The sequence below is a fragment of the Brachypodium distachyon genome, chromosome 2 (genome assembly GCF_000005505.3).
Source record: "Brachypodium distachyon strain Bd21 chromosome 2, Brachypodium_distachyon_v3.0, whole genome shotgun sequence".
Lineage (NCBI taxonomy): Eukaryota > Viridiplantae > Streptophyta > Magnoliopsida > Poales > Poaceae > Brachypodium > Brachypodium distachyon.
The window spans coordinates 13,787,162-13,810,378 of record NC_016132.3 but is presented as its reverse complement, the minus strand read 5'-3'; the positions used below and the strand labels follow the sequence as shown (position 1 = coordinate 13,810,378).

The 23,217-nt window shown below is 40.8% G+C and overlaps 3 protein-coding genes across 7 annotated transcripts; 2 read left to right on the top strand and 1 right to left on the bottom strand.

The window, feature by feature from the left end:
• Positions 1 to 878: 878 nt before the first annotated feature.
• LOC100839992 lies at positions 879 to 8,726 on the bottom strand. 3 transcript variants are annotated; one of them, XM_010232692.3, is made up of 14 exons: positions 8,334 to 8,726; positions 7,893 to 8,059; positions 7,768 to 7,798; positions 7,606 to 7,656; positions 7,423 to 7,506; positions 7,150 to 7,241; positions 6,889 to 6,969; positions 5,980 to 6,110; positions 5,136 to 5,177; positions 4,001 to 4,068; positions 3,827 to 3,917; positions 2,093 to 2,174; positions 1,330 to 1,453; positions 879 to 1,237 (listed from the first exon to the last, which is right to left on the bottom strand). In XM_010232692.3, exons 1-13 carry the CDS (start codon positions 8,441 to 8,443, stop codon positions 1,371 to 1,373), a joined length of 1,113 nt encoding a protein of 370 aa, XP_010230994.1. In that variant the 5' UTR covers positions 8,444 to 8,726; the 3' UTR covers positions 879 to 1,237; positions 1,330 to 1,370. The 3 variants fall into 3 exon arrangements, with proteins under 3 accessions (XP_010230994.1, XP_024315906.1, XP_010230995.1); XM_024460138.1 differs by having other exon boundaries at positions 7,768 to 7,808; positions 7,903 to 8,059; XM_010232693.3 differs by having other exon boundaries at positions 7,768 to 7,808; positions 7,915 to 8,059.
• A 168-nt stretch (positions 8,727 to 8,894) lies between these two features.
• LOC100839386 (peroxisomal membrane protein PEX14) lies at positions 8,895 to 12,171 on the top strand. 2 transcript variants are annotated; one of them, XM_010232691.3, is made up of 9 exons: positions 8,895 to 9,153; positions 9,707 to 9,948; positions 10,056 to 10,101; positions 10,348 to 10,379; positions 10,487 to 10,526; positions 10,611 to 10,672; positions 11,353 to 11,397; positions 11,473 to 11,541; positions 11,748 to 12,171. In XM_010232691.3, the coding sequence occupies exons 1-9, from the start codon at positions 9,138 to 9,140 to the stop codon at positions 11,958 to 11,960; spliced, it is 765 nt and encodes a 254-aa protein (XP_010230993.1). In that variant the 5' UTR covers positions 8,895 to 9,137; the 3' UTR covers positions 11,961 to 12,171. The 2 variants fall into 2 exon arrangements, with proteins under 2 accessions (XP_010230993.1, XP_003565861.2); XM_003565813.4 differs by having other exon boundaries at positions 8,899 to 9,153; positions 10,490 to 10,526.
• Positions 12,172 to 13,650: 1,479 nt separating this feature from the next.
• LOC100829287 (zinc finger CCCH domain-containing protein 27) lies at positions 13,651 to 22,619 on the top strand. Of its 2 annotated transcripts, XR_730372.3 has the most exons (7): positions 13,651 to 13,923; positions 15,162 to 16,047; positions 16,759 to 17,892; positions 18,010 to 18,330; positions 20,220 to 20,748; positions 20,982 to 21,038; positions 22,161 to 22,619. XR_730372.3 is itself a non-coding variant. In XM_010232690.3 (6 exons), exons 2-5 carry the CDS (start codon positions 15,259 to 15,261, stop codon positions 20,745 to 20,747), a joined length of 2,772 nt encoding a protein of 923 aa, XP_010230992.1. In that variant the 5' UTR covers positions 13,652 to 13,923; positions 15,162 to 15,258; the 3' UTR covers position 20,748; positions 22,161 to 22,619. The 2 variants fall into 2 exon arrangements, 1 of the variants encoding a protein (XP_010230992.1); XM_010232690.3 differs by lacking the exon at positions 20,982 to 21,038 and having other exon boundaries at positions 13,652 to 13,923.
• The last annotated feature ends 598 nt before the right edge of the window (positions 22,620 to 23,217 follow it).

Here is a 23,217-nt window from a genome sequence, read left to right as displayed (position 1 = left end):
CTTAGTAGGCCTAATATACATGAAATCTTGGGGGGCCACAATTTTTTGGAAAGTTTGACAGACGACGGTGAAGAGAACGGTCCGTATTTTTTAGATAGGTATAAATTCCTTGATTTGTTTGCGGTCCCATTTTCAGATGCCTAATCGATCACAGTTCCTTTCTTTTTTTCATTTTGTAATGTGTCTGATTTTGATGTATGGATTATACTGCCTTCTCAAATCCGCTGAATGTGGTGTTGTAGACACAAGGTTTGACTCTGGATTGTGTACTGTGACCGTGTGTTTGTAGATTGAAAAAAAAGAATGGGAAAGATAATTCGTATTTTTGAAAGTTTAAAATACTTAAGAATTAGGTTCTGACTAGATTAGGCACAAATACATCCACTGTCCGCATGTTAAAAAAAAGGGAAGTGTCCTGCAGTTTTGTTTTATATCAAAGTCGGTAAAAATTCATGTACAAAGCAGTCGTCTAATAGTTTACTCTGCTGCGTCTGCAGCAGCAGCCACCATGTCGGCCGGTTCAGCCTTCCTGTAACACGATTATCACTAATCTGGGCGGGATTAGCAATGGGATACATTAGCGCGGATCCGCAAGCGACAGCTGGACGGCATCCAACCCCTGATGCAGCCGAACCATGGTCCCAAAGAACATCTTGCGTTAGTAACTTACGTGTGGTGTCATGCATTATGTCATTAATTGTCTTGTGGACTCATCTTGTCTTGATTTGTGTGATGTTATGATAAAATATCTAGTTACCACCTTTTTTTTTTTCATTTATTGCCATGTCATGTCATCAAAATGTCTAATTGTGATCTATGTTACTGTCCAAGTTATTTGCACTATGACTAGCCTAATGACTTCATACTACAATCGCGTATTAAGCTCACAGATCACGAAGCATGTTCCAGATATTCATTTAGTTAGAAGACAAAACTGACTTTGCTGACATGTTGTTGGATGTGATCATCATGTTGAATCGCTAATTAACTAGCTGTAATCTAAAGCCAAGAAAATGGCTGTAGCCTATAAATGGGCAAAGTAAATCATTTTAGCTGAGCCGCAGTTGCCCCACTGTCCAGAAATATTTTGCCAATACGTAATGCTGGTGCGAAATGGTCATAGTATGTAGTTTCTCCAAATCAATGGTTGTTCTGAACATGCACGCTTCTTCCCGTGCTCCCGCAAAAACATTTGGTGCCCGGCCAGTCAATCTTATCTAGTGTCAAAACCGCACAACTGCATTCAATTAAGATTAACAAACAAAGTGTTATTGGTAGTACAGCATTATTGACAATTGACTTGGGTAGGCTCATGAGCAGAGGATTTACTTGTAGGTCGTGATGCACATTGCATTGCGAACAGCTCAACATCAGAACATGGGCTCCTTAACAAGATCGTTGACATGAATTCCAAATCCATATGCTCTGGTATCCTTGGAATGATCATTCACGGCTGTATACAGGAATCATTGTTATGAACTTGTGATAGCCATCAGTGAGTACTTCAGAGTTCAGACCATTTACAGTTAAAAAAAGGGTCTTGTCATGTAGAAAGGTCTATGTAGTGAGACTTTCTGTATGTATAACATCACTATAATTGATATTACTATGTGTTGACTCTGTCTACTTCACTAAAATGCAGCAATGTACAGTTTTCACTTTTCAAACGTAGAAAGAAGCATCCCAATGATAGGGAACTGTAACAAATTGGCAGAATAAACAACAAGATGAGATCTTCAATTCGGGATATCCAGAGTGCTAAGTTTAAAAACATTCACTAACCGATCTGAGAGGTTGTAGCAATTCTAAAGAAAGCAACATAGCTAGAGCAAATAAATAATGAATTATTCTCATGGAAACACCAAAAACAATTGATAAACCGTTATTCGTTGATCCGAGAGAATTTATGTTTTAGCATTTTTTTTCAAGAAACACAGAAGGGAGGACCCTTACCATATGTATGTATATATTCAAATAAGACCCGATTGTTATGTGCAATAGTGGGGAAGCCTTTTTTTTTTGTCTGACAGGAAGTAAAAGATGCTTTTCATGCGAACATAAATTATATCAAGGAATTTGAAGGTTTTCAAACCTGTGACGCTAAATGTAAACATAGGTTTCCACCAAGACGTGAACGCCAAAGCTACAGAAGATTTGGAGGGACCTAGCTTTCCCTATTTAGAAAGGAAACCTGAATATTAGCAACAATGGAATACATAAATACGTCAATCTGGGTACAAGGAATTACATCGCACTCCCAAATTTCGGTGCATCATATGCACACTTTATATGATATCATTCATTACCTGTGCCGTGGGGGGTGGGAAAATGTTTGATTTTTTTCGAGCTAAAATGTTATAACAAGATTGAGGGATTAGGAAATCTCATTCGGTTGCCTGGAAAAAATATGTAATCAGGCTAGGAGTTCTAAATTTGGAGATAATGAATCAGGCTCACCCCTGGGCAAATGGATTTGTAAATTTGAGAACCCTGGCTTATGGCAGGTGCTGCTCTCAAATAGTAAGTACTACCTCCATCCCTAAATGTAAGAAGTCCTAGATTTGTCCTAAGTCAAACTTCTTAAAGTTTTACCAAGTTTATAAAAAATGCATAAACATTTTGAATATGAAATAATTATAGTATGAAAAAACATATATATATCATGATGGATTTAATAAAACTAATTTTGAGTCATATTTGTTGCTAGATTTTTCTACAAATTCGGTCAAAGTTTAAAAGTTTGACTCAGGATAAAGCTAGGACTTCTTACATTTAGGAATGGAGGGAGTATGCTATAAGACAAATGTATTTCTGGAATAAACATAGAACTCCTTGTTTTGGTCTGGTCTACTACAAATTAAGGATAGCTTCTTCAGTAGTTATTATAAAAATATTGGAAATGGGAGGGGCATAAGATTCTGAAAGGATTGGCGGTTAGGTTATGTACCTCTTAATATTCAATATCCTATTTTATATGAAATCTACTTTGATAACGATATTTTTTGCTCAAGAAAATGGAAGAGCCTTGTGCTTCATTTCAAAGGAAAGATGAAGTTTGCTCTCACCCAAAGTCTTGCTTTCTCCTTGATCCTGGCCAGCAAGGAAGAGATGCTTGGCCTGACATGCCTTTGATAATGATGTTAGTATGTGGAATAATGCTTATTTTCCACAGAAGGTCTTGTGGAAAATCAAAGTTCCTCTGAAAATTAAGATATTTTTGTGGCTGGTAATTCGCGGAAGTATTCTGACTAAAGATAATTTGCAGCATAGAGGTTGGTGAGGAGACTCTTTGCCTGTTTTGTTTGGAATGTTATGAAGTGCGCTTTTAGTTTCCCTGGTTTGCCTATGGAGGTTTCCAAACTCTGCGATGGCTGGCTGCACAAATTTACAGGAGAGACTAGGCGTCTAGTGACAGTTGGGGTTAGCAGAAATTTTCTGGGATCTGAGCAATTTGGAAGGATTCCTGTTTTAAATGTATTCGCAAATAGCCCTTTGTAGCGGTTAAGCAGTCATGTGGTCTGTATTAAGGTATCTTTGGTTTCTATTAATATAAAATGGAAGGTAACCCCCTCTCTTGAAATCGACGTATAATTTGCACACTTGACCATGATATCTCTCCCGTAACAAAAGGTATTGAACTATGTGGTAGAAACTAATTATTCGCAAGAACTTTTTGCAATAATTTCACAAATATATAGTTCAATTACCACATGATTTAGAACGAATTTGTGTGATCCTAACGAGATCAACACGGGAGGATGTGCACAGCGTCCACTATTTAACCAGGATACTATGAAGGCATAATTAATAAAGATGTGTAACTGACCTTTATTAGGAAGTTCTTATTAGCCTGCCAGTTGGCAGCTAACTGCAATGAGGAATTGTCAGCATTGTCTGTTGGTTTGTCCTTATCCACCCTAAAGATCATACAAGATGGAATTAAGCTACTCAAATTGAATTGATGAAAAGCTGCGAAAATATGACTTCATTTGAGGCTTACCTTGTTTCTAGCTCAAGCCCAAAATCAATGTAGTTTGTGATTTTATCTCCCTCGCCCCACAACTTCACCTGATGGACACACACAGTGCAGATTCGGTCACAATTTAACAATTCTTGTGTTAAAATGAGATGCCTAATTTTAAAAAATCGTACTGGCACTCAATTAATTTCAGAAAAGCAATTTCTGCTAACTGTAGCTTGCTGGTTTTTTTTTTGTGAGGAACTGTAGCTTGCTGGTTGATCGCGACATCCCCTAATTTCATTATTTGTGTGCATTATGTCACGACTACTCCACATTCCACTAGCATGCCAAATGTCATATGACTTTTGGAAAACATAAATATCTACTCCGTATAATGATATAATCAAATTTAGTATGTGTTCAACATTTTTCCGGAGAATAAAAACTGTATCACATCCTCATATCAAATATTGCAACCATTTTCTTTACAGCACATACACGGCACGCACCACTGCTACGATGCACTTGAAGTGCTAGCACTTACACATTCAACTAGCCAAAAGGACGAGAATTACCAGGCAGACACACAATAATATATGTGCATGTTTTCCGATTAATATATCCAACTAGGAAAAGATAGATTCTAAGAAGACATAAGCTAATCCTTAACGAACTTATATTGTAAATTGATGAGATAAATAGATGGGCGAAATCCTACAAGTATAAAATACCTTTACTACTATAAAGAAGGCAATTGGTAAGACGGTGGTCCGTCACCTTCCCTTCTCACCTCCTTACATATGAGACCAACCACCTTCCCCTTGGTTTACTTCACACAATGCCACGGTCCATCGCCCAAGAGGCAATACAATATGTTGTCCTTATCAGTTTTATTGCCCACCAAATCATCCCTCCCAGAATTCAGCACGTATCATAATGTGATATTACACATAAGTCATAACACAATATGATATTACAACTTTTTCTGAAAGTTTGTCTCAACCGCACTTTTGTTAAGTTCTGTAGCAACACATGGACCCTATACTAGTAGTTGTAGAAGTTGAGAAAATGAGAAACGGACCATATGGATCATGAAATAAAATAGAACTGGATGTCCACCCCTGTCCAATAATAGAATAAAAACAGTCTGTGTCAAAAAAAAAACTCCCCTCACCTTTCTTTGGACAACCTGGTGCCGATAAAATGATGCGATCAGCTGCAAATCAATAAAGTATGAGATTCGATTCGACAAAGGAAGTATTATTACATATGAGATTCAACAAAGGAAATGTTATTACATACTAGACATGATGTCAAAGTTTTCATTTAGAATCCAATGCTTTTTTAGTAAAAATTAGTTGATCGTTACTTGTTACCCACAAAGAGAAAAGAATACATATAAGACATCTTTCACTATCACTGAATTTTTTTATTTCTTACTGAAAATCTAAGAATTTTAAAAATAAAGCAAACAACAATCATTTTTGTAACATATTTCACCATGGATGTACTCAAGTATATATGAGTATTCCATTGGCAAATACAGAGCTCAGTACATACATTGAGAAGAAGTAAATGATATTCAGTCCATTCCAAAATACAAGGCGTATAAATTTTGTTGACTATCAAACTTTCTAGAGTCCTACCGATTTTATGTATATTAAAAAATCAACATCTACAATGCAAACCAAGATCACTAGTCTATCATGAAATATGTTTTCAAAGTGTATTGATTTGGAACAGTAGATGTTAATATCTTCTGCTGTAAGCTTGGTCAAATTTTAGAGAGTTTAACGGTCAACAAAATTTATATGCCTTATACTCTGGGACGGGGAAAGTAACATCTTATAATGCATGGGAATCAGAATAAAACCACATCTATTCACGCATCTAATATTCATCAGCAGTTCAGCACCAGTACAATGTACATAACCTTGTCAAATTACCTTAGCAATTCAAGGTGACAAAAAAGTGTGAAGCTTTCTTATAGAATAACAAGAAACAGAACTATAACAAACCTGCGTATCTCTCAAGAGCTCTAGGGAAAAGTTGAATGAAGGACTCAAAAGGCTAGTTGAGCCCAAACCATAACTGACCGCGAAATTCCAGTTGTTCAAGTCCTCAAAAGGCATACGATGATTGCTTCCACCTGTTGGGGTATTATATGAATAATTGAACACACAAGATAATCAACTTTTTGGCACACCCAAAACTGATAGTACATGACAAAAACAAAATGTCTGTAAAATTGTTATCAATTTATGAATTCTAGCTTTGTGCGGCAAGTACGTTCTTGAACTATGTGGGTGGGTGAACCTTGTGTTAGTCTGCTATGATGCTATCTTCTGGTGATGGAATCAGATCTACGGATCTTTAAAAAAAACAGTTGAATTCAATAGAATGACAATCCTAGAGCATCACAGATTTTTTTGCTTGTAAGAACATGAAGGGGAATACAATAATGTATATGACTGCTCACTATTCTTATCTGTAGTATTCCTATTATGCATTTGTTGTTTTCTTGCGAATGTGGGTCTGTTAGATCTGAAACCAAAATGGCAGAGAGGAACTGGACGATAAGCCCTATTACTTATCTTTCACACTAAACTTTATAGATTAAGGTTGGCATTGGACATTTCCGTTCTCTGCAAATCAATAGCCAAAAACGAAAAGCTAAATTGTATAGACCTTTTATTTGAAAGCACCTCTCAGCAACACATGTGTATGGTGTTTTCCATGCTAAGTAAATCAATGTAGGCACGGAGCACCCAATTGTATAGAAAAGAGGATTCTAAAATCTACACAGCAGAAGAGAATATCCGACAGCCTCAAAATTTTATGGGTAGTACGAGGGAAAAAAAATGTTCTGGGGATAAGAAGGTTTAGTAACACTCACTAAGCCATATTCTAAAAAAAATAACACTCACCAAGTGGCTTATATTGTGCCCCTGCACTTAAACCACCTATTCTTCCAACTAACCATGCACCATAGGGTACCTCATTGGATGCTGCAAAGAAAGATAATATATGTATATTATAATATTACTGGATATAAGAAAATATTAGAGAACAGCATAAGTAAATGATTCAATTAAAATTTAAGATGGGCATCCACTTGGGTCGATTCTATTTAATTTCATTCTTCAAGATTTAAGAAATCCTGACTTGAATTATAAGTAATCACTTACAGTTGCAGGTAGATGGCACAAAAGTTGCCCCAATTGATAGATTCTCTGAATCATATCGTAAACCCAGGATGCCATACTCTTCTGAACCCATGCTGCGAAACAAAAAGAAAGCCTTAATTTTCCACTTATGTTTTTATATTCATATTTAGACATCAGTAACAGGAACATCTTGTTAATGAAGATGTTTCTTAATGCTACAAAGTAGCTGAACATCGTAAAGGTATGCGACAGCTCCATGCATGATAATGAACAGCAGAAGATATTACAGCCTACCTATTCTCCGGATGCAAGGGGAGTGCCCCAAAGGCACCAATACCATACATAGGAGAATAAACGCTTGACCTCAGCTTCATCTTGCTGGTACAGATCATAAGACAAATCAGAGCTATAAATGCACCTACTTAATAAAACTAGATTTGGTGATGATTTAGGCCATCAAACAGTAAACACGCTTACAGTTTTGAAGTTGACACAAGAAAGTCCACAAAGGTATCGGGGTTATCCTCACTGCAAAAATTTCAGTCATGTCATGTTGTGTTTAGACTTTAGAGACAGTATAACGAAGGATGCCATAAAGAGGACAGGAGATGTAGCTTTGGTAAACTATGCAACAACCACCTCTGCAGCCTAAGCTGAGCCTCCCCGCCAGCTGGAGACATCTAGTGAAATTCAGTTAGGGAAGAAAACGAAATGTCCTTGCATGTAAACAATCTGGAAATATTACAAGAGGAACAAAACAAAACCATGCTTAACTGGACTGGATACATTTGCACTCAAGTCGAAATGAGGATCCTCCAGCAGCTTCAATACGACACCTGCTTTTACACTCCCAGCTAGGTCGAAATAGTCCTCGAACAGGCCGCGGAGCACGGGCTTCCCAAACGCTTGCTCGTACCCTGGCACTAGCATCCTGCAGAACACCCCGATCAATCAGTCGCTTCAGCGCTCTACGATTCAGAGAACTAGACATCCATATGCAACCCTTCCTGCCGAAGCAGAGCATTCCTTCCTATCCAAATCGACAGAGATCGAATCTAAACCCAATCGAGCCGAGGGAGATGAATGTGATTACGCAAGATGTATATATGTATCAACGCTAGATAGTACTTATCGATCGCGAGCAGTAGCATTCAGAAGAGGGGAGACAAGCCCTAGCCGGGGAGAAGGATTTTCAGGAAGTTGACCTGGTGCGGGCGGCGTTGTGAGGGGCGTCGAAGAGGGGCGGCACCACCACCTTCTCCGGCTTCGGCTCCGGCTTCCACTCTTCATGTGGTTTGCTCCCGGAAATCCCCATCCACCCCGCCGCTCTCGTGGTCTCGCCTCCTCCTTGGTCCCTCCCCTCGGCGACCGGTCGATCGATCTCTCTCCTCCCTCTCCGGTTGAACCAATCAAGCGGCCGCGTCTAATCGCTCAAAGATGGAAGCTCGATCGGCAGCTATCCAAAACCCCGTCCGCCCTCCGGTGGCTTCTTGCCTTCTTCCTTCGCGCTTTCTTGTCTCTCGCTCTCCCTCTTTCTTTCTTGCTAAACAAGGCTTCTAGTTAAGCCGACAACCATGGGCCGATTAAATGTGTAACAGCCTAACGGGCAGCTATCAGACGGATTTGATATGCTTCAGCTCGGTCCGGCCCATACCGGCCCGTCAAAGCCTGCTCCAGGATTAGGTGGTCCACGTGTCAGTTACACGCAGAATCGTCCTCCTCCCGTTTTCCTGCTGGTCAGTTCGATTCCTTCCCCCCTTCAGTTCCCAGCACCACCAGACGCCCCCCGCCACCGGCAGCTCGCTTCCCCTCACCGGCCAGACCTCGAGCTTCCATCTCCCCCTCCCCACTCCCCACCCAACGCCATCTTCGTCCCTTTACTGCCTCCCCCGACCCCCTGGTCTCCCTTCGTCCGTCGCGGAGATCGAACTCAGGCGCGGCGTGGAGAACCTGATCGTCGACCTCCAGAGCGAGAGCACGGTGCGGGGGCACGAAGGAGGTGGAAGAAGATGGCGGAAAGAGAAGGTGAGATGAACCCTCTTCCCGCGGCAGTTGGCGGATGGGGATTGCTAGGGCGTCCATAGATTGGGGGAACACAGAGGCTCGAGTAGGAAAGCTGTAGTTAAGTATGGGGAACGGCTTGGAGCCCTTTGTTTGGGGTATGTTTGCCAAATTTCGGAATAGTGAAGCATACGGGGACGGGTTTTAGTTGCTCTTAGTGTTAGGTTCACTGGCACTAGGGCACTGCCCATCGATTCCTGCTTGTCTAGGTTGCTGATGCATCGACCTGATTTGTAATATGTTTGGGGCTTAATAGTGTTGCTTTACTAAATCAGACATCCGTGTTAGAAGGATCGACTAGTGCAAATCGTATCGGGCTAATTTTAGGTACTCTGTAGCATTTTCTATGCATAGATAGATACCCATGTTTCTATACACCAGGCACAGAACACTGGACTGTCCTATTGTCCAATGTACTTACTTCCTTCTTCCGGTTATATCAGTAATGCCTATTGTATAATTAATGGTTGACAGAGAAGTCGAAGCATCGTTGAACTTAATTTCGTCTTTGTTTTAGGTCAAGGTAGCTCAAAATCTGTTCATAATAGTTTGCAACACACAAAGGAGCAGGAAGACATAAAAGGTGAAGCGACTGTTGTAACAGACTCTGAACCGATGAGGGAAGAACTGGTTCAGAGTGCTATTGTTTTTCTAAAACACCCAAAAGTTGTAGCCTCTTCTAATGTCCAGAGGCGTTCTTTCCTGGAAAACAAGGGCCTCTCTGTGGATGAAATCGATGAAGCATTTCGGCGTTTACTAGTAAGTTTCTTTGCTTGTTCAGTATGTACCCGACTACAATTTTCAGAGTAGTTCCCTGCTTATTTTGGCTTTGTTCACTTCTTTAATTTTATTTCTGTAATTTACAGAGCCTGCCTTCGAATTCTGTAAATTCAGATACATGCACACCTCAGGGTACGTGAGGACTGAGTAGTCCATTTATTAGTAATTTTATGGTGGCCTTTTGAGCTTAATTCTAAATTGATGACATCATGGTTCTTTAGAGATTGTTGATTGTTTCTCTGTTGTTATTCTGTGTAAATTATGTGTAAAAAATGACCATTCCACTTAACTTCCTCCTTTCAGTTTTATGTTAAGTGTTGCTTAAATGGCCTCATCAAGACATGTCTAATCGCATTTCCTTGTGTTTCCTGTTATCAGGGGTATCTGACCATTCTTGCACAACTACTCGGGTAAGATAAAAATTACAAATATTTGTTATAAGTTCCAGCGAACTCTTGATCAGGCATTGCTGGTGTTTATGTTCAGAATTTAAATTAGCTATTTTTCTTCGCTAAAGCAGGAAGCTGAAATTGACACAGAGCGTGTGGATGTTTCAGGTTTTCCATTGCAGCCCTTTTGAGATTAAAATATTGACTTTTTTTCTTCTTAGTCTTGTTTTTTTGATCTTCCTACTTATATAGAGACTCCTAACCCTGAAACTGTGACTCCGGTGTTGCCCCGTCACCCAAAATCATATATGGAGGTGAGATATCTCAAGCATATTTTTTTCTCTGTCACGCACTCACGCTAGCATGAGCATAGAACAGCTGCAACTTCTATCTTTGAATCCCTGCATACTGCTGCTTTTCCTTTCATGGTTGCCTTTGATGATTATCTATGGATTTTCTGAAAGTAGATTGTTGCCGACTGTTCCGTGTTGCATTATTCATGATTTTGTTTATCCGTCAGTTTAGTGTAAGTTACATTTGTTTGTGCTGGTAAGATGTCATGCAGAAATCTGAACTACCTTTACCTTACCTGGAAGTGGCCTTGCTCCATAACCTGGGTTCAATTGCAGCCATCCTTTGTAGGCATGCACCATAGATGTTTCTTCCTTCTATCGAACTACAAAAAGTAAGGCATGGAAAATTAATTCATTCATTAATGCGTGTTGGATATTATAACCATGCTTCTTTGGGTACACCATGTTATGGGATTTATGCTATCTGGCTCATCTTATTATGTTTCTCTCATTGAGATTGTAGGGCAAAATGACAACTTAATTCAGTCTTTTTTTCTATCAAACTTAATTCAGTCTGAATAGTTTGTAATTTCTGAATTTAGTGTTGTGAGTACGAGAAAAAAAATGTAATGCTGGATCAAATTTTGATATTGAACCAGAAGTTAGCTCTAAATTGTCATATTGGACTTAACACTTGACAGGTGATGGAAATGATACAAAGGGGAGAGCGGCCAGATGATATCCAGGTAGTCTTAATATCCGTCTCCTATTATTGCTGCAACAAGAGGACTCTGTAACCTTATTGTTCTGTTGTGACACAGGATATTAATGATGAACCTCCAAACCCTGATCAACCAATCTCCGAACCCCGTATGGCACCCAAGCCAAAGGTTTGTGCTTGAATACTGGCTAACCAAACTTTTAACAATATGGATTAGAATCTTTTAGTCTCATCATGTTGGAGAACACAACATATTTATGCACATAGTAGACATAAGCATCATCTAACGTTGAATTTATAGTATCTTCATGTACATGATGCCCATGATTTGCTTCAGAACTAGCGCCAGCTCACACTTGTGTTGCTTTTGGACAGCCATGGGAAAAGCAAGGTCAAGAAAGTCCCAGCTGGGATCTGAAAGCTCACCCAAGCGACTCCATCGAGTTAAGGTCGGAAGTTCATAACGATAGCACTGACCAGGCCACAGGATCAAACAGCAGCTCCAATCACGGTGACTTGTCACTGATGGTAGAGCCGGTTACGGGCTCTGAAGCTCCCACAGACGATGCCGCCTCGCCAAAGCAGTAACCGTGAAAGCACCATATACACGCTGATGGGATCAGACATGATGAAGCCATCTCAGCCACCAGTTGCTGGCCAAACAGGCTTCAGATTCCAGTACTACATCATTACATTTTTCACGGTGGTCTTTCGGAATTACCAGCTACTCCTACTTTGTACTTGAGTTTACTACAAGTCTATTTGTTGGTGTAAGAGCAAGTCTAGCAGTTCTCGTAAAGCCTCCCCGATACCAAATTTAGGGGGAAAAAGCTCAAAAACAACGTCCAGCAGTTCCCCTAAAGCCTTCCCAATATTTCGGCATCCTTGATCCAAAGCTCTTTCTCCCCTACAGATCGGGGAGCCCGATCCCTCCCCCCTATCCACGCGAGGAGCAACGAATGCCTCCCTCCTGCCACCACGTGCCTGCCTTCATTCTCCTTTCTCTGTTTCTTGCTTCGATTTGGGATGGCAGATGTGGGTGACGGCGGCCAGCACGCGGCGGCGGCAGCCAGATGGGAACGGCTCTGCCTTGCGGGCGGCGGCCAGATGGGGGCAGCGGCGGGCTAGCTTACCGGGATTTGGGGAGAAGGAGCAGGGACGGCTGACAAATCGGTGGGGAAGAAAGGAGGCTGACAAATCGGTAGGGAAGAAAGGAGGAAAAAGAGACAACTCGGTGGGGAAGAAATAGAGGGAGAGGGGGGAAATCCAGCGCGAAAAAAAAAGAAAATGGTTGTTACACAAAATTCTTAAAATATAAATTATGGGAGATCTTTTAGGAGAACTGCTGGAGTTGGGTAATTTTTAGGAGAAAATATTTTTAGTAGAATCCCTATTTTAAGATATAGAAGAGATATTTTTATGAGAACTGTTGGACTTGCCCTAAGACAGGGAGTTGGAAACTCAACACGGTGAGAAAAGTCATCCAAAATTCCTAGGAAAAGTCTTGCCTGTGCCTTGGTTAACAACCCAACAAATAATTCGAGCGAGTCGGGGCTAAAATGATCTTGCCGACGGTGGAGATCCAGATCGATTTGCTTGCGTCCGCAAAGCGAATGGAAGAAAAAAAACTCACATCATGGACCCATGTAGCTGAGCCTGCGAAGTACTCTTTTCTTCCGATATGCAAGACCAAAGTGATTTTTTTATAGTACTCCGTAACAAACTTTTGCTAACTACTCCTACTAGATTAAAAATACTTTGTATATGCGTATAAAAGTTATACCACTACAATATATTTTTCATACAAATTCAATAATGTCACTTTTACATCTAACTAAACTCGTACTGCTAATATAAGTAGTTGGTAAAATTTGAACATGATATTTCATGTTGCATTATATACATGTACCAAAGGACACTCCTCGAGCTGTCGAGTCAGGATTCACCAAGGACCGCTTATTTTTTTTAAAACAATGATCTGACTTCATTTATCCAACATATTGTGCTGAGTTAAAAAAAAAGACCAGATGTTGCACTAAAAATCTTTGTAGCCAATTTTTCTAGTTGCCCTGTTCACATCTCGATATTTCTCGGCAAAAGAACAGATGTATGCTCTGTTTTATTTTTTTCGAGTACCCTCGTGGGCTTGCTGCAGGCAACCAGACAACGTGCAACTCATATGGGCCATACCTTGAATGGGCTTTCTTACTTCTATGGGCCATACCTCGAATGGTCCAGTTGAACCAACTGGCCTGGCTGAGCTAGATTAGCTAATGATCCGAACGTAACCAAGTCACCCCGGTCGGCGGCTCTCTCCCTCGACGGCGCTCAACCCCGGTCGGCTCTCCCCCTCGACGGCGCTAACCCCGGCCTGCCGCGTCTCTCCGCCCCGTCCTCGAAGGCGCTAACCCCCGCCCGGCTGCGGCGCCCCTCCGTCTCTCCCTCGACGTCGCCCACCACCCCAGTCGGCTCTATCCCTCGACGGAGCTAACCCCGGCCGGCTGCGTCGCTCCGTCTTCTTCCTCGACGGCAGCGCTCTCCCCCAGCCGTTGTAAGTCGCAAGTCAAGCCCCATCCCCTTTCCCCTACCTCACCTCACCTCGTGCTCCCCAGCCCTCACCTCCCAACCACACGCGCATAGCCCCAAATAGATAAATCCCACTGACCTTCACAATTTCTGGATGCACATGTTCTAGATCCGCTCCTGGCACGCGCGGCTGCTTGCCTCTGGTTGATTTCCGTTCCGATTGGTGTTCCTGGAATCCTAGCAGCCGGTTGTGCCTTTTTGCATGTTGGGGCGGGCTGGATGAATGGGATTTTGGGGGATAAAATGAGGAGAGTAAGCAGTGGGCAGCTGGGTTGAAATTCTTTCCGAATTATTATTGGACGTATTTTATAGTAGCGTATATAAACTAGTTAACGCCGCCCCTGATTGTTGGAGGCTTGGATTGCAGTGGCATTGATGAATGAACATGAGGTGTGCAATGAAGAGCATGCCCTAAGGCTATTCGTCCAAACATATGTTCTGGATTTTCCCGTTTCTTTGTCGCCCAGTGCTTACGTAGGTTTGTTTGTCCGCGCATCCGTTTTGAGCCGAATATGGGGTTGTGGTTGGAAACCTTTAATTATTCTCTTAGGTCCCTTTGTTCGTTGTCGTGTCGTGAAAAAGGTCCCGTGTTTGCTGGCTGTTTGACCCCTTGCCACTTTATGTATTTTTCTGGCGTGCAACCAACCATAGTGGAAATCGAAATGAGTAATTGCTGTGTGCACAATACTTTCTTGATCGTATGCTTAATATTCGTTCTTGGTAACATGGTATTGGGTTCGATTTGATTGGACTGCGAATGAAACAATCTAGACAAGAGCTTTGAAGTAATGACATCTGTTGTCTAATACGGACCGGCTTTGTTGTAATTTGCACCTTTTCCTATCCTGCTCTATAATCTAGATGAGAGGTTTGAAGTAATGATGCGTCCGTTGTCAAATACGGGCTAGCAGTGTTGTAATTGTGCACTTTTTTTCCTATCCTACTCTCATTTCCAATAAGGTGTTTCTTCCTATTATCATAAGTCTGTATTTTTAAGCAATGCCCAATTCATGGAGCGTAATGTTTTTGTATACTCTCAACCTATGGTTGTAAAAGTGCAGTCACCATCGATCATTGTGTATTGTGATTCAAAAGGAAGAGCCATATGCTACTACTCTCTGTGTTCTAGCACTATATTTTGTTATTCATCATGACATTGCTCATCTTTGGTTCCGTGTTCTGACTCGTGTGTTTTTACAATAGGAATGATCTAAACTTTATGCTTCTTGAAGATGATCAAAGCAGTTGATGAAATCTAGCTGCAAAGTTTACTATTTCTGTGGATTTGTTAATCTTGAAGATGCACAAAGAGACTACATCTCCAGCATTGAATGCTGACAAAATAGAAGTTCCATCACCCAAGGAAGAAAGTAACAATTCCACAAATTCTGAAGATACTGAACACTTTGAAGTTAGCGACGATGATGACGATGATCGTAATCACAAGCACCGAAGAAGAGAGGCTATACCTCAATCTTTTGATGAGGATACCGAGGAGCAGGCTGCAGGGAGGCCTTTCAAAAGAAGGGCCATGGTTTCTGGTAATGGACAACCTTCTGGTGGAGCTGATTCACGTGGGGATGCACAGAACTTTTTACCAAAATTCAAGAGGCGTCCTGGACCAGGAGCTCACAGTCGGGGAGCTAGAGGGAACCAGTCCTTCCATTCAGCTTCCTCTGCTGCTCGCCCTCCTATGTCACGTGGAAGAGGACGTAATGGTGCGCCCTGGACTCAGCATGACCCAAGATTTAACACACTTGACATGATTGATTTTGCATCACAGATGGCCTCACAAGGACCACCAACACATCCTAGCTTATTTATGCGCGCTCCGTTGCCGAGTAGCGGCAGTGGTCAGAATGGTTCATGGGGTCCATATGGATTTATGCCTGGAATGCCTAGTCGAATGCTGGATCCAATTCACCCACTTGGAATGCAGGGCCCTATTCAGCCTGCAATATCTCCTTTAATTGATCTTGGCATGCCTCGTCAACGTTGTAGAGACTTCGAGGAGCGTGGATTTTGCTTGAGAGGGGATATGTGCCCAATGGAGCATGGTGTAAATAGAATTGTTGTTGAAGACATGCAGGTTGGTCCATTTCTTCACATAATATTCTGCATTTTATCATGCACTTCAGTTTATCCTTCTACGTGATTGGAAATCTCAGTCGCAGCATTCAATATGATGATCTATTACTTGCATTTTCTTAGTCGTGAGGACCGCTGCTATGCTATATTGTATAACTGTAGCTTCAAAACTCGAAAGCTGTTCTCCGAGTCTGAGTGCTGTTAGCACTGATTATCTGACGTGCAATTAACATTTTTCACATTACCCTGTAAAAAGTCATAATGGGTAGCGCCAAGAGTGCTGAATTTAGATCTCACTGTGATGTAACTTTTGCTTGCTTGGACTGTCTTCTCTGCTGCAGCGTTGCATTTTTCTGGTTGTCATTTAACTTTAGTTCGATTATTACTATTTTTATAAAAGTTAAACCTTATACTGTTATTATGCAATATATGAGGCAAGGTTCATGTGGATAAGTATGAGTACTATCAACTCTAGGACGATTTCAGATCTCACTTTGATCAAACTGCAGCATACCATTTAGATTTTTTTTCTGGTCGTTTATTTAGCTTCTTTTTTTTAGGTCATGCTATTTCTTTCTAAAACAAAAACGTTGTTGTACTGTGTTTATGCAATATGAGGCAATGTTCCTGTAGCCGAGCACTACTAGTTAGAGTTTTGTGCTTAGCTCAAAACATTGAGGTTTAATAGAGTAGTTTCTTAAATACTTTGCAGAGTCTATCACAGTTCAATCTTCCGGTCTCAGTTCCAAATGCTCCAGGACTGGGAATCCAAAATGAAGCAGGAACTGCTCATGTTAACTTAACAAACCTAGGAGGCAGTAAAGGTGTTCCTGCAAAAGATATCAAATCTGGTGTGACAGATGATGCATTAAAGCTAAATGGAGGCACTACTTCAGCTGTTGCTGACGCTGATGTATATGATCCTGATCAGCCTCTGTGGAACAATGAACAGCCTGAAGCATCTTCTGCTGGTTTTGCACATACTAATGATGGAGTTTGGAATGCTGAAACCTCGAGCCATGAAGCTGGGTGGAAGCATGCAAACCAGGGTTTCGCAGCCGAGAATTCAAAGTCTTCCGTTTGGGGCAGAATAGCATCAAAGAGAAAATCAGGACCTGGTAAAACAGCTAATACTATTTCGACAAGTGCCACTGAAAACCAAAAAAGTGACTATTATGATGACATGGCACCCAGCACAGTCCAAGTAAACCCTGCTTCTACTAAGGATACTAATGGTCAATCCAATTCAAGAATATTTGGAGATGTGGGCCGGCAAAGTAATCAAGCCTCCTCTAACAAAGCATCTCGCACACTTTATGTAAATGGCATTCCTCAAGAAAGCAACAGATGGGATGCCCTTCTTTCACACTTTCAGAAATTTGGTCAAGTAATAGATATCTATATTCCATCCAACAGTGAAAAAGCTTTCATCCAGTTCTCTAAAAGGGTAGAAGCTGAAGCTGCCCTAAAAGCTCCAGACGCTGTGATGGGCAACCGTTTTATAAAGCTTTGGTGGGCCAACAGAGATAGGATTACTGACGAAGGAGAGAGTAGAATATCTGCTAAATCTCTGCTGACCAGTTCTGCTGTACCTCAACCATCTTCATCCAACAGAGGAAAAAATCTTCAATCTACAGCTCCAAGTGCCACTTCTAGATCTTCTACTGAAGCATCAGGTCCTGGTACAGGTCATAAACCGTTGCCTGCAAACAATATGACATCGGTGCCTCCTGCTCCCAAAAGGCAAGAAAGTCTGGAAATGCTGGAAGAACTTCGTAAGAAGCAAGACATGTTAGCTCAGAAGCGTGATGAGTTACGCCGCCAGTTAGAGACATATGTGAACCAAGTACTAATATTTTCCCTGATAGTAATTTGAATTCATTTTCTTAACTATATATATATATATAATTTATGTTGTTAGCTGAACCAATTTTTCATTATGTGCTGGTTTTTACTGATGCAGAAAAGTTCGGCAAATTCAGCAAAACAGGCAGCGGCTGGCGGAAAAGAAGTTTTGTCCAATGCTGTGAGGAAAGTGGGAGATGGAAGGTCCATGAACGCTAGGACAGAAGGGCCACAAGCGGTTGCTGGTACACTGGAAAAGAAAATTTCTGGGGAGTTGGCTTCATCTTCCCCAAAATATGCTCCAACATCCACACAGAAATCAGTTGTAGCTGTGAAGCAGATGTCTCCTCTGTTAGCACCGCCACAGAATAGGTTTAAGCTTGACAACAGGACCACATCGTTTAGAATCCTTCCACCTTTGCCACCTGAAATTGCAAATGTAAGTCGACTACCTAACCTGTCCTTCCATCTTGATATTCTTAACACTGAAAAAGATGCTGTTATCGGTATAGCACAGTTCCATGTTTTCCTTTCACAGTAGAAACTAAACACTAAAATTATATGTATAGGTAGTGTACCTGCTATTGCTTAATTTCTGCCATCTTTAACATTCAAGGAGATCTGCCTTTGCATTGTTTTGATGTTATCATTTGCATCTCTTCTCTGCCTATGTTTTGAGATTAGATCATTTGAATCTCACAACTCACATCTCGAAAATATGGGTAGATGTTTATATTGTGCTATCTTAATATTAATAGGTTACTGTCAGTTTCTTTGTTGCGATCTTTGAGTTATTCAGGCATGAGCAGTGGCTCTTAATGTAGTAGTTGCCATAATTAAATTATATCTGTTGTTAACTGCTATATCTGTGCTTGAGATTATTATTATTATTCTCTGCCAAATCTCATGAGATCCCCTCTACAAAATAGCTTCTATTTCGCTGTGGAGTATAATTGTCATGTGGGCTTCACTTGCATTGCAATAGTGTTTGATGGATGCTTGGTATAGTGTCTTCAAGATCCTATGATTCCAGATTCCATCATTTTGAACAATGATATCAGTGCCTGAGATTATTATTATATACTCCTTCCAAATATACAAGCCCCCTTTCCAAATCTGGTCCAAATATACAAGGCCACCTTCCCTCGTTGCTTTGATTTGCAGCCACACACGCGCGTCCCTGCACTAATCTCTTCGATAATCCTGGCCCCATCTTAACTGCAGTGCATGCATGCGAAAGGTTATGAGTCGAGCAGTTATTAGCGGGGATAGAAAAGGTTGAGCGCATTTTGCGGAAGAGAGGAGAGTTTTTTGTTCCCTCCAACATCATTAATCAAACAAAAATCCCACACTTCTGTTGGCGTAAACTAAAATCCAAAATCCCTGTTAACCATACCTGTGTCTCTGGAGAGAGGCCTTGTATATTTGGAAGGAGGGGGTATTATTCTGTGGCTAGATCTTAGACACATCGATTTTGCAAAAAAGATGCTTAATATGAGTAGCTATTTTGTTGCGGCAATCCATTTGACATATTGGCTTGTGAGAGATGTCTGCAAGATCCAAAGTTTCACTTGCATGAAAGTTCTTTTCATTAAGAGAAGCTTTGGTATAGTGACTGCATTGCCATTTGTTGCTTGTGAGAGATGTCTGCAAGATCCAAAGTTATGCATGTGTCTTATAATCTGGTGTATTACCTTATTATGCAGCATCTATCATTTACATGTGCGTGTCTGTTTATGTTATGAACAAGTAGTGCTAGTAATCCTGAATCACCACATGCACTGTTTGTTGCTTTGTTGGGGTAATTGTTTTTTGTCTGCTAAAATTCTATCCCTTCGACTCTAATAGCTTCTATATTTGGATGCACCACTCTTAAACCTATTAGCTGGCATGGTTCGATGTTAATGTAGCAGGACCATGTTTCTATTGTAAATCTGTAATCATATTAAGCAGAGGTTCCCTAAAATGGTGATTTCTTTCCTTATTCTTAGAACAGGAATTTGCATGCATTTATGTGGTATACTCGTGTGTTTGTATTGTTAAGTGAGAAGTTGAATTCATGAGAGTAGAGATGAAAGATTTAGCGGCATGTGAAGTTTATAATGTTTACTCAGCCATGCTCTGTTAAAACTGTCCCAAAACAAATCTATACATAATGCAACTTGTCTTTTCATGTTCAAACAAAAGATCTTATAATGTTTTCTGTTCAAAGGAGTGGCTGATGTATCTTTATACTGACTTTTATTGATCGTTCATGTTTCCTTTGATGTGCTTGGTTAAGAGCTGTTTCTTCTATTGCTGATGTCCTCAGCTACTTCTGTTTTACAGGAATCTGTCTTGAAAGATCATTTTGCATCATTTGGGGAGCTTTCATCTGTTGTTCTGGAAGACACTGAAGCCCATAACCATGATATGACCTTAAAACCTTCTCTGAGTTGCTCGGCTTGTGTGACATACACAACGCGGCAATCTGCTGAGAAAGCATTTATTGGTGGCAAATCTTGTAAAGGGCATATGCTACGGTTTATGTGGTTGACGGCCTCTCCTGGCTCAAATAACCAATCGAGAACCCACAAAACTTCAATTTCTGTCAAGACCTCTGGCATCTCAGGCCAAACTCGAAACATGGCATCCGAGTCCCCAATTCCTGTTGGAAAAATCTCATCCACTGTCACATCTGGTCCGACAACTATTCCTCATAGTGAATCCGTCCCAACTGAAGAAAGTTCGAAGACATTTCCTGTTGGAATTTCCAAGGCATCATCTTCTAGTTCCTCTTTATCATCAAATGTTGAGTGCCCTTCTGAAGATGCCACAAGGAATGCTGTCTCTAAGAATTCTGACGTTCCACAGTGAGGTATGCTGCACTTTATTGTGGAAAAGAGTTATGGTCTTTGGCAGGGTTTGAGATTTATATTTATGTATATTTGTTTGTTAAGTTATCCAAATAATTCATTGTGCCTACTTATTATATAGTTGAGGCGAAGGAAATCGCGGATGCCAACTATACTGCTAGTCGTTAGAATAGTTATGACATACACTTTTGATTAACATAACAAATTAACAACTAGTAGATTGGATCATATGCAGGGTCTTAAAAACTGGTGGGAACCAGCCGGTTACCTCTAATTTCTAGTTTCCTTGGAGGTACAATAGCAACATGATTTATTTTTTCTAAAGCTGAATTATGAATTTTGGGACAACTTGATGAACAATTATTATGTAGTGTGTGTACTGCATGGAGTCTAATTCAAATTGTGTGTAAATATGTAATTTGAAGCCAACTAAGAGAAATTTGGCTATAGCAGGAACTGGTTCCATCTTCATTTTTTTTAAAAAAAATCTGTTTTCTCACGCTCATCAGCAGTGTTCATGGAAAGTTGGTGTATTTATTGTCTGGAAACAAGACAGGGAACTCAGTAGGTACCATAGGAAGGTTTATCATAAGTTTGATACAGAATTTTTATGATGTGGCATGGAAGTGAATATTACAGAAATAGTGTGTAACTTGATGATGGATGATATGTTCCATCATTGAGTATATATTGTAGCAGATTAATTCGCGCCTGATTTTGTTATTGAAGGTCCTGATTAAGTGTTGTTAGGTTACTTACGGACGATTTTAGTTTACTACAACCCTACAACAGTTCTTCGCAGTAGACAAAATGTGTTAATTTAGATGGTTGATAAGTCAGAATATACAGGTTGATATGAGAATCTTGTCAGAGTAGAGTGCTGGGCTTGTTAAGCAAACCTTTGCACGTCTCATTGTTTAGCTTGTCCAGTGTCGATAATCATTCTTAAAACTCCTTATATGGGGTTTAACTTCTAAGTATTCAGGCATGCCAATGGCTTGTATGTAGTCGATTCAAAATGTCCACTTGTCTGCCAAATAGATGCAGTCAATCCCCTTGACGTGTGAGAACTTGTGGCTGCACCAGCCTAGACATGGATGTCACTGCTGATTAGCCTTGCTAGTTTTGTACAATTGTGTTTTTGTCTCCGGGCCACATATTCTTTTTTCTTAATTCTAATTTTCTTTTATCTAAGCAGATTGTTTTGTAAACTTCTTCCTGTTAGCTCTTATACGCTCGCTAATATGTTACCTTCAACGAGTCTAATCTGACGTAGCATTGTATGGTTAGGTGAACTTTTTCTTTTGGCCAAGCGTACAGAATATGAAAAGTGGTTCTATTTTCTTATGCTTATTTCATTGTTTGCTACCCACTATTATTTTGTCTGTTTAACCCTACAATGTCATTCTCACAGGTGATGGAGTGAAGAATTGATGACACTCCTGACCGTAAGCCCCCCTGAAAACCTGGACAACTAATTTGGGGCCAAAACTGTTAAAAGCGATAAAATGGAAAGGCATACTGGGCATTTCGCCGACATATTGGAAAACTCATTGTCCAATATCAACTTGTGAGAAAATGTTGCCAGCGTTTAATTACTGTATACAAGTCTCAGCTTGGACATCGTGAGTAGCATCCTGCTGAAACCGGCTCGCGACGATGCGAAACTAGCTCTGCATCTTATAGACTTCTTGCTGAAACAAGCTCCGTGTGGATTCGATCTGTCCCAGCAAACCTCTGATCACCATTGGCACCTTAGGATCCCTGTGCTAAAAGATGTTATTGTGCATATTGAAACAACACAATACCTTGATGGAATTTTTGCGACCTTAGTATATCTACTTCCGCTGCACTATCATGTTTATTATCTACAGTATCGCACCTGCTGATTTCCAAGTCATTTTTCTTTGTGTCGTGAGACCGATCATGGCTTGGACAAATGGCTTCTGTCCAATGTCACGTTTTCCTCTAGTTTCTGATTATCAACCACAGAACAGAAGATCGGCAGAAATTTGCAGGCACGCACGCCTAATGCGAGCATGTTCGCCCAACAGACGACGAGTTATTTTCGGTTGGCACTTGGAATAGCATTGACTTGACTGATGAACACCAGAAAAGATGAACAGGAAAAACGTCAAGGTGATCGACCACTCATTTTTTTGAGCGAAGATCGACCACTCATGAACGTAGAAAAGAAGAACCTGAACGTCAAGAGTCTCTACCTCATTGGGCCGGCCCAACACAAGGCCGCCTGCCATTTTCTCTACTATTACTGGACCGGCCCAACACAGCGCCAAATCGTTCAGCTGCCCCAGGATGTTTCACTCAAAAAAAAAAAGCTGCCCCAGGATGTTTCGCTCAAAAAAAAAAAGCTGCCCCAGGATGATCTTCCCGGGCAAGCCGACGCTATACGCATTCTCCGCGCATTGTATGATCATCTTAAACACAATATGTGCTCTCTCTTTCTCTTC

What these genes read in the sequence shown, in the direction of transcription:
- LOC100839992 (XM_010232692.3), bottom strand. Translation starts at nt 8,443, where the DNA reads ATGGGGATTTCCGGGAGCAAACCACATGAAGAGTGGAAGCCGGAGCCG. An exon ending in CTTGTGTCAACTTCAAAACT is followed by an intron (nt 7,507 to 7,605) that starts GTAAGCGTGTTT and finishes GATCTGTACCAG; the next exon opens with CAAGATGAAGCTGAGGTCAA. An exon ending in AGCTCTTGAGAGATACGCAG is followed by an intron (nt 5,178 to 5,979) that starts GTTTGTTATAGT and finishes ATTGATTTGCAG; the next exon opens with CTGATCGCATCATTTTATCG.
- LOC100839386 (XM_010232691.3), top strand. An exon ending in ATTCTTGCACAACTACTCGG is followed by an intron (nt 10,380 to 10,486) that starts GTAAGATAAAAA and finishes TCTTCGCTAAAG; the next exon opens with CAGGAAGCTGAAATTGACAC. An exon ending in ACCCAAAATCATATATGGAG is followed by an intron (nt 10,673 to 11,352) that starts GTGAGATATCTC and finishes AACACTTGACAG; the next exon opens with GTGATGGAAATGATACAAAG.
- LOC100829287 (XM_010232690.3), top strand. Translation starts at nt 15,259, where the DNA reads ATGCACAAAGAGACTACATCTCCAGCATTGAATGCTGACAAAATAGAA. An exon ending in TTGTTGTTGAAGACATGCAG is followed by an intron (nt 16,048 to 16,758) that starts GTTGGTCCATTT and finishes AATACTTTGCAG; the next exon opens with AGTCTATCACAGTTCAATCT. An exon ending in TAGAGACATATGTGAACCAA is followed by an intron (nt 17,893 to 18,009) that starts GTACTAATATTT and finishes TTACTGATGCAG; the next exon opens with AAAAGTTCGGCAAATTCAGC.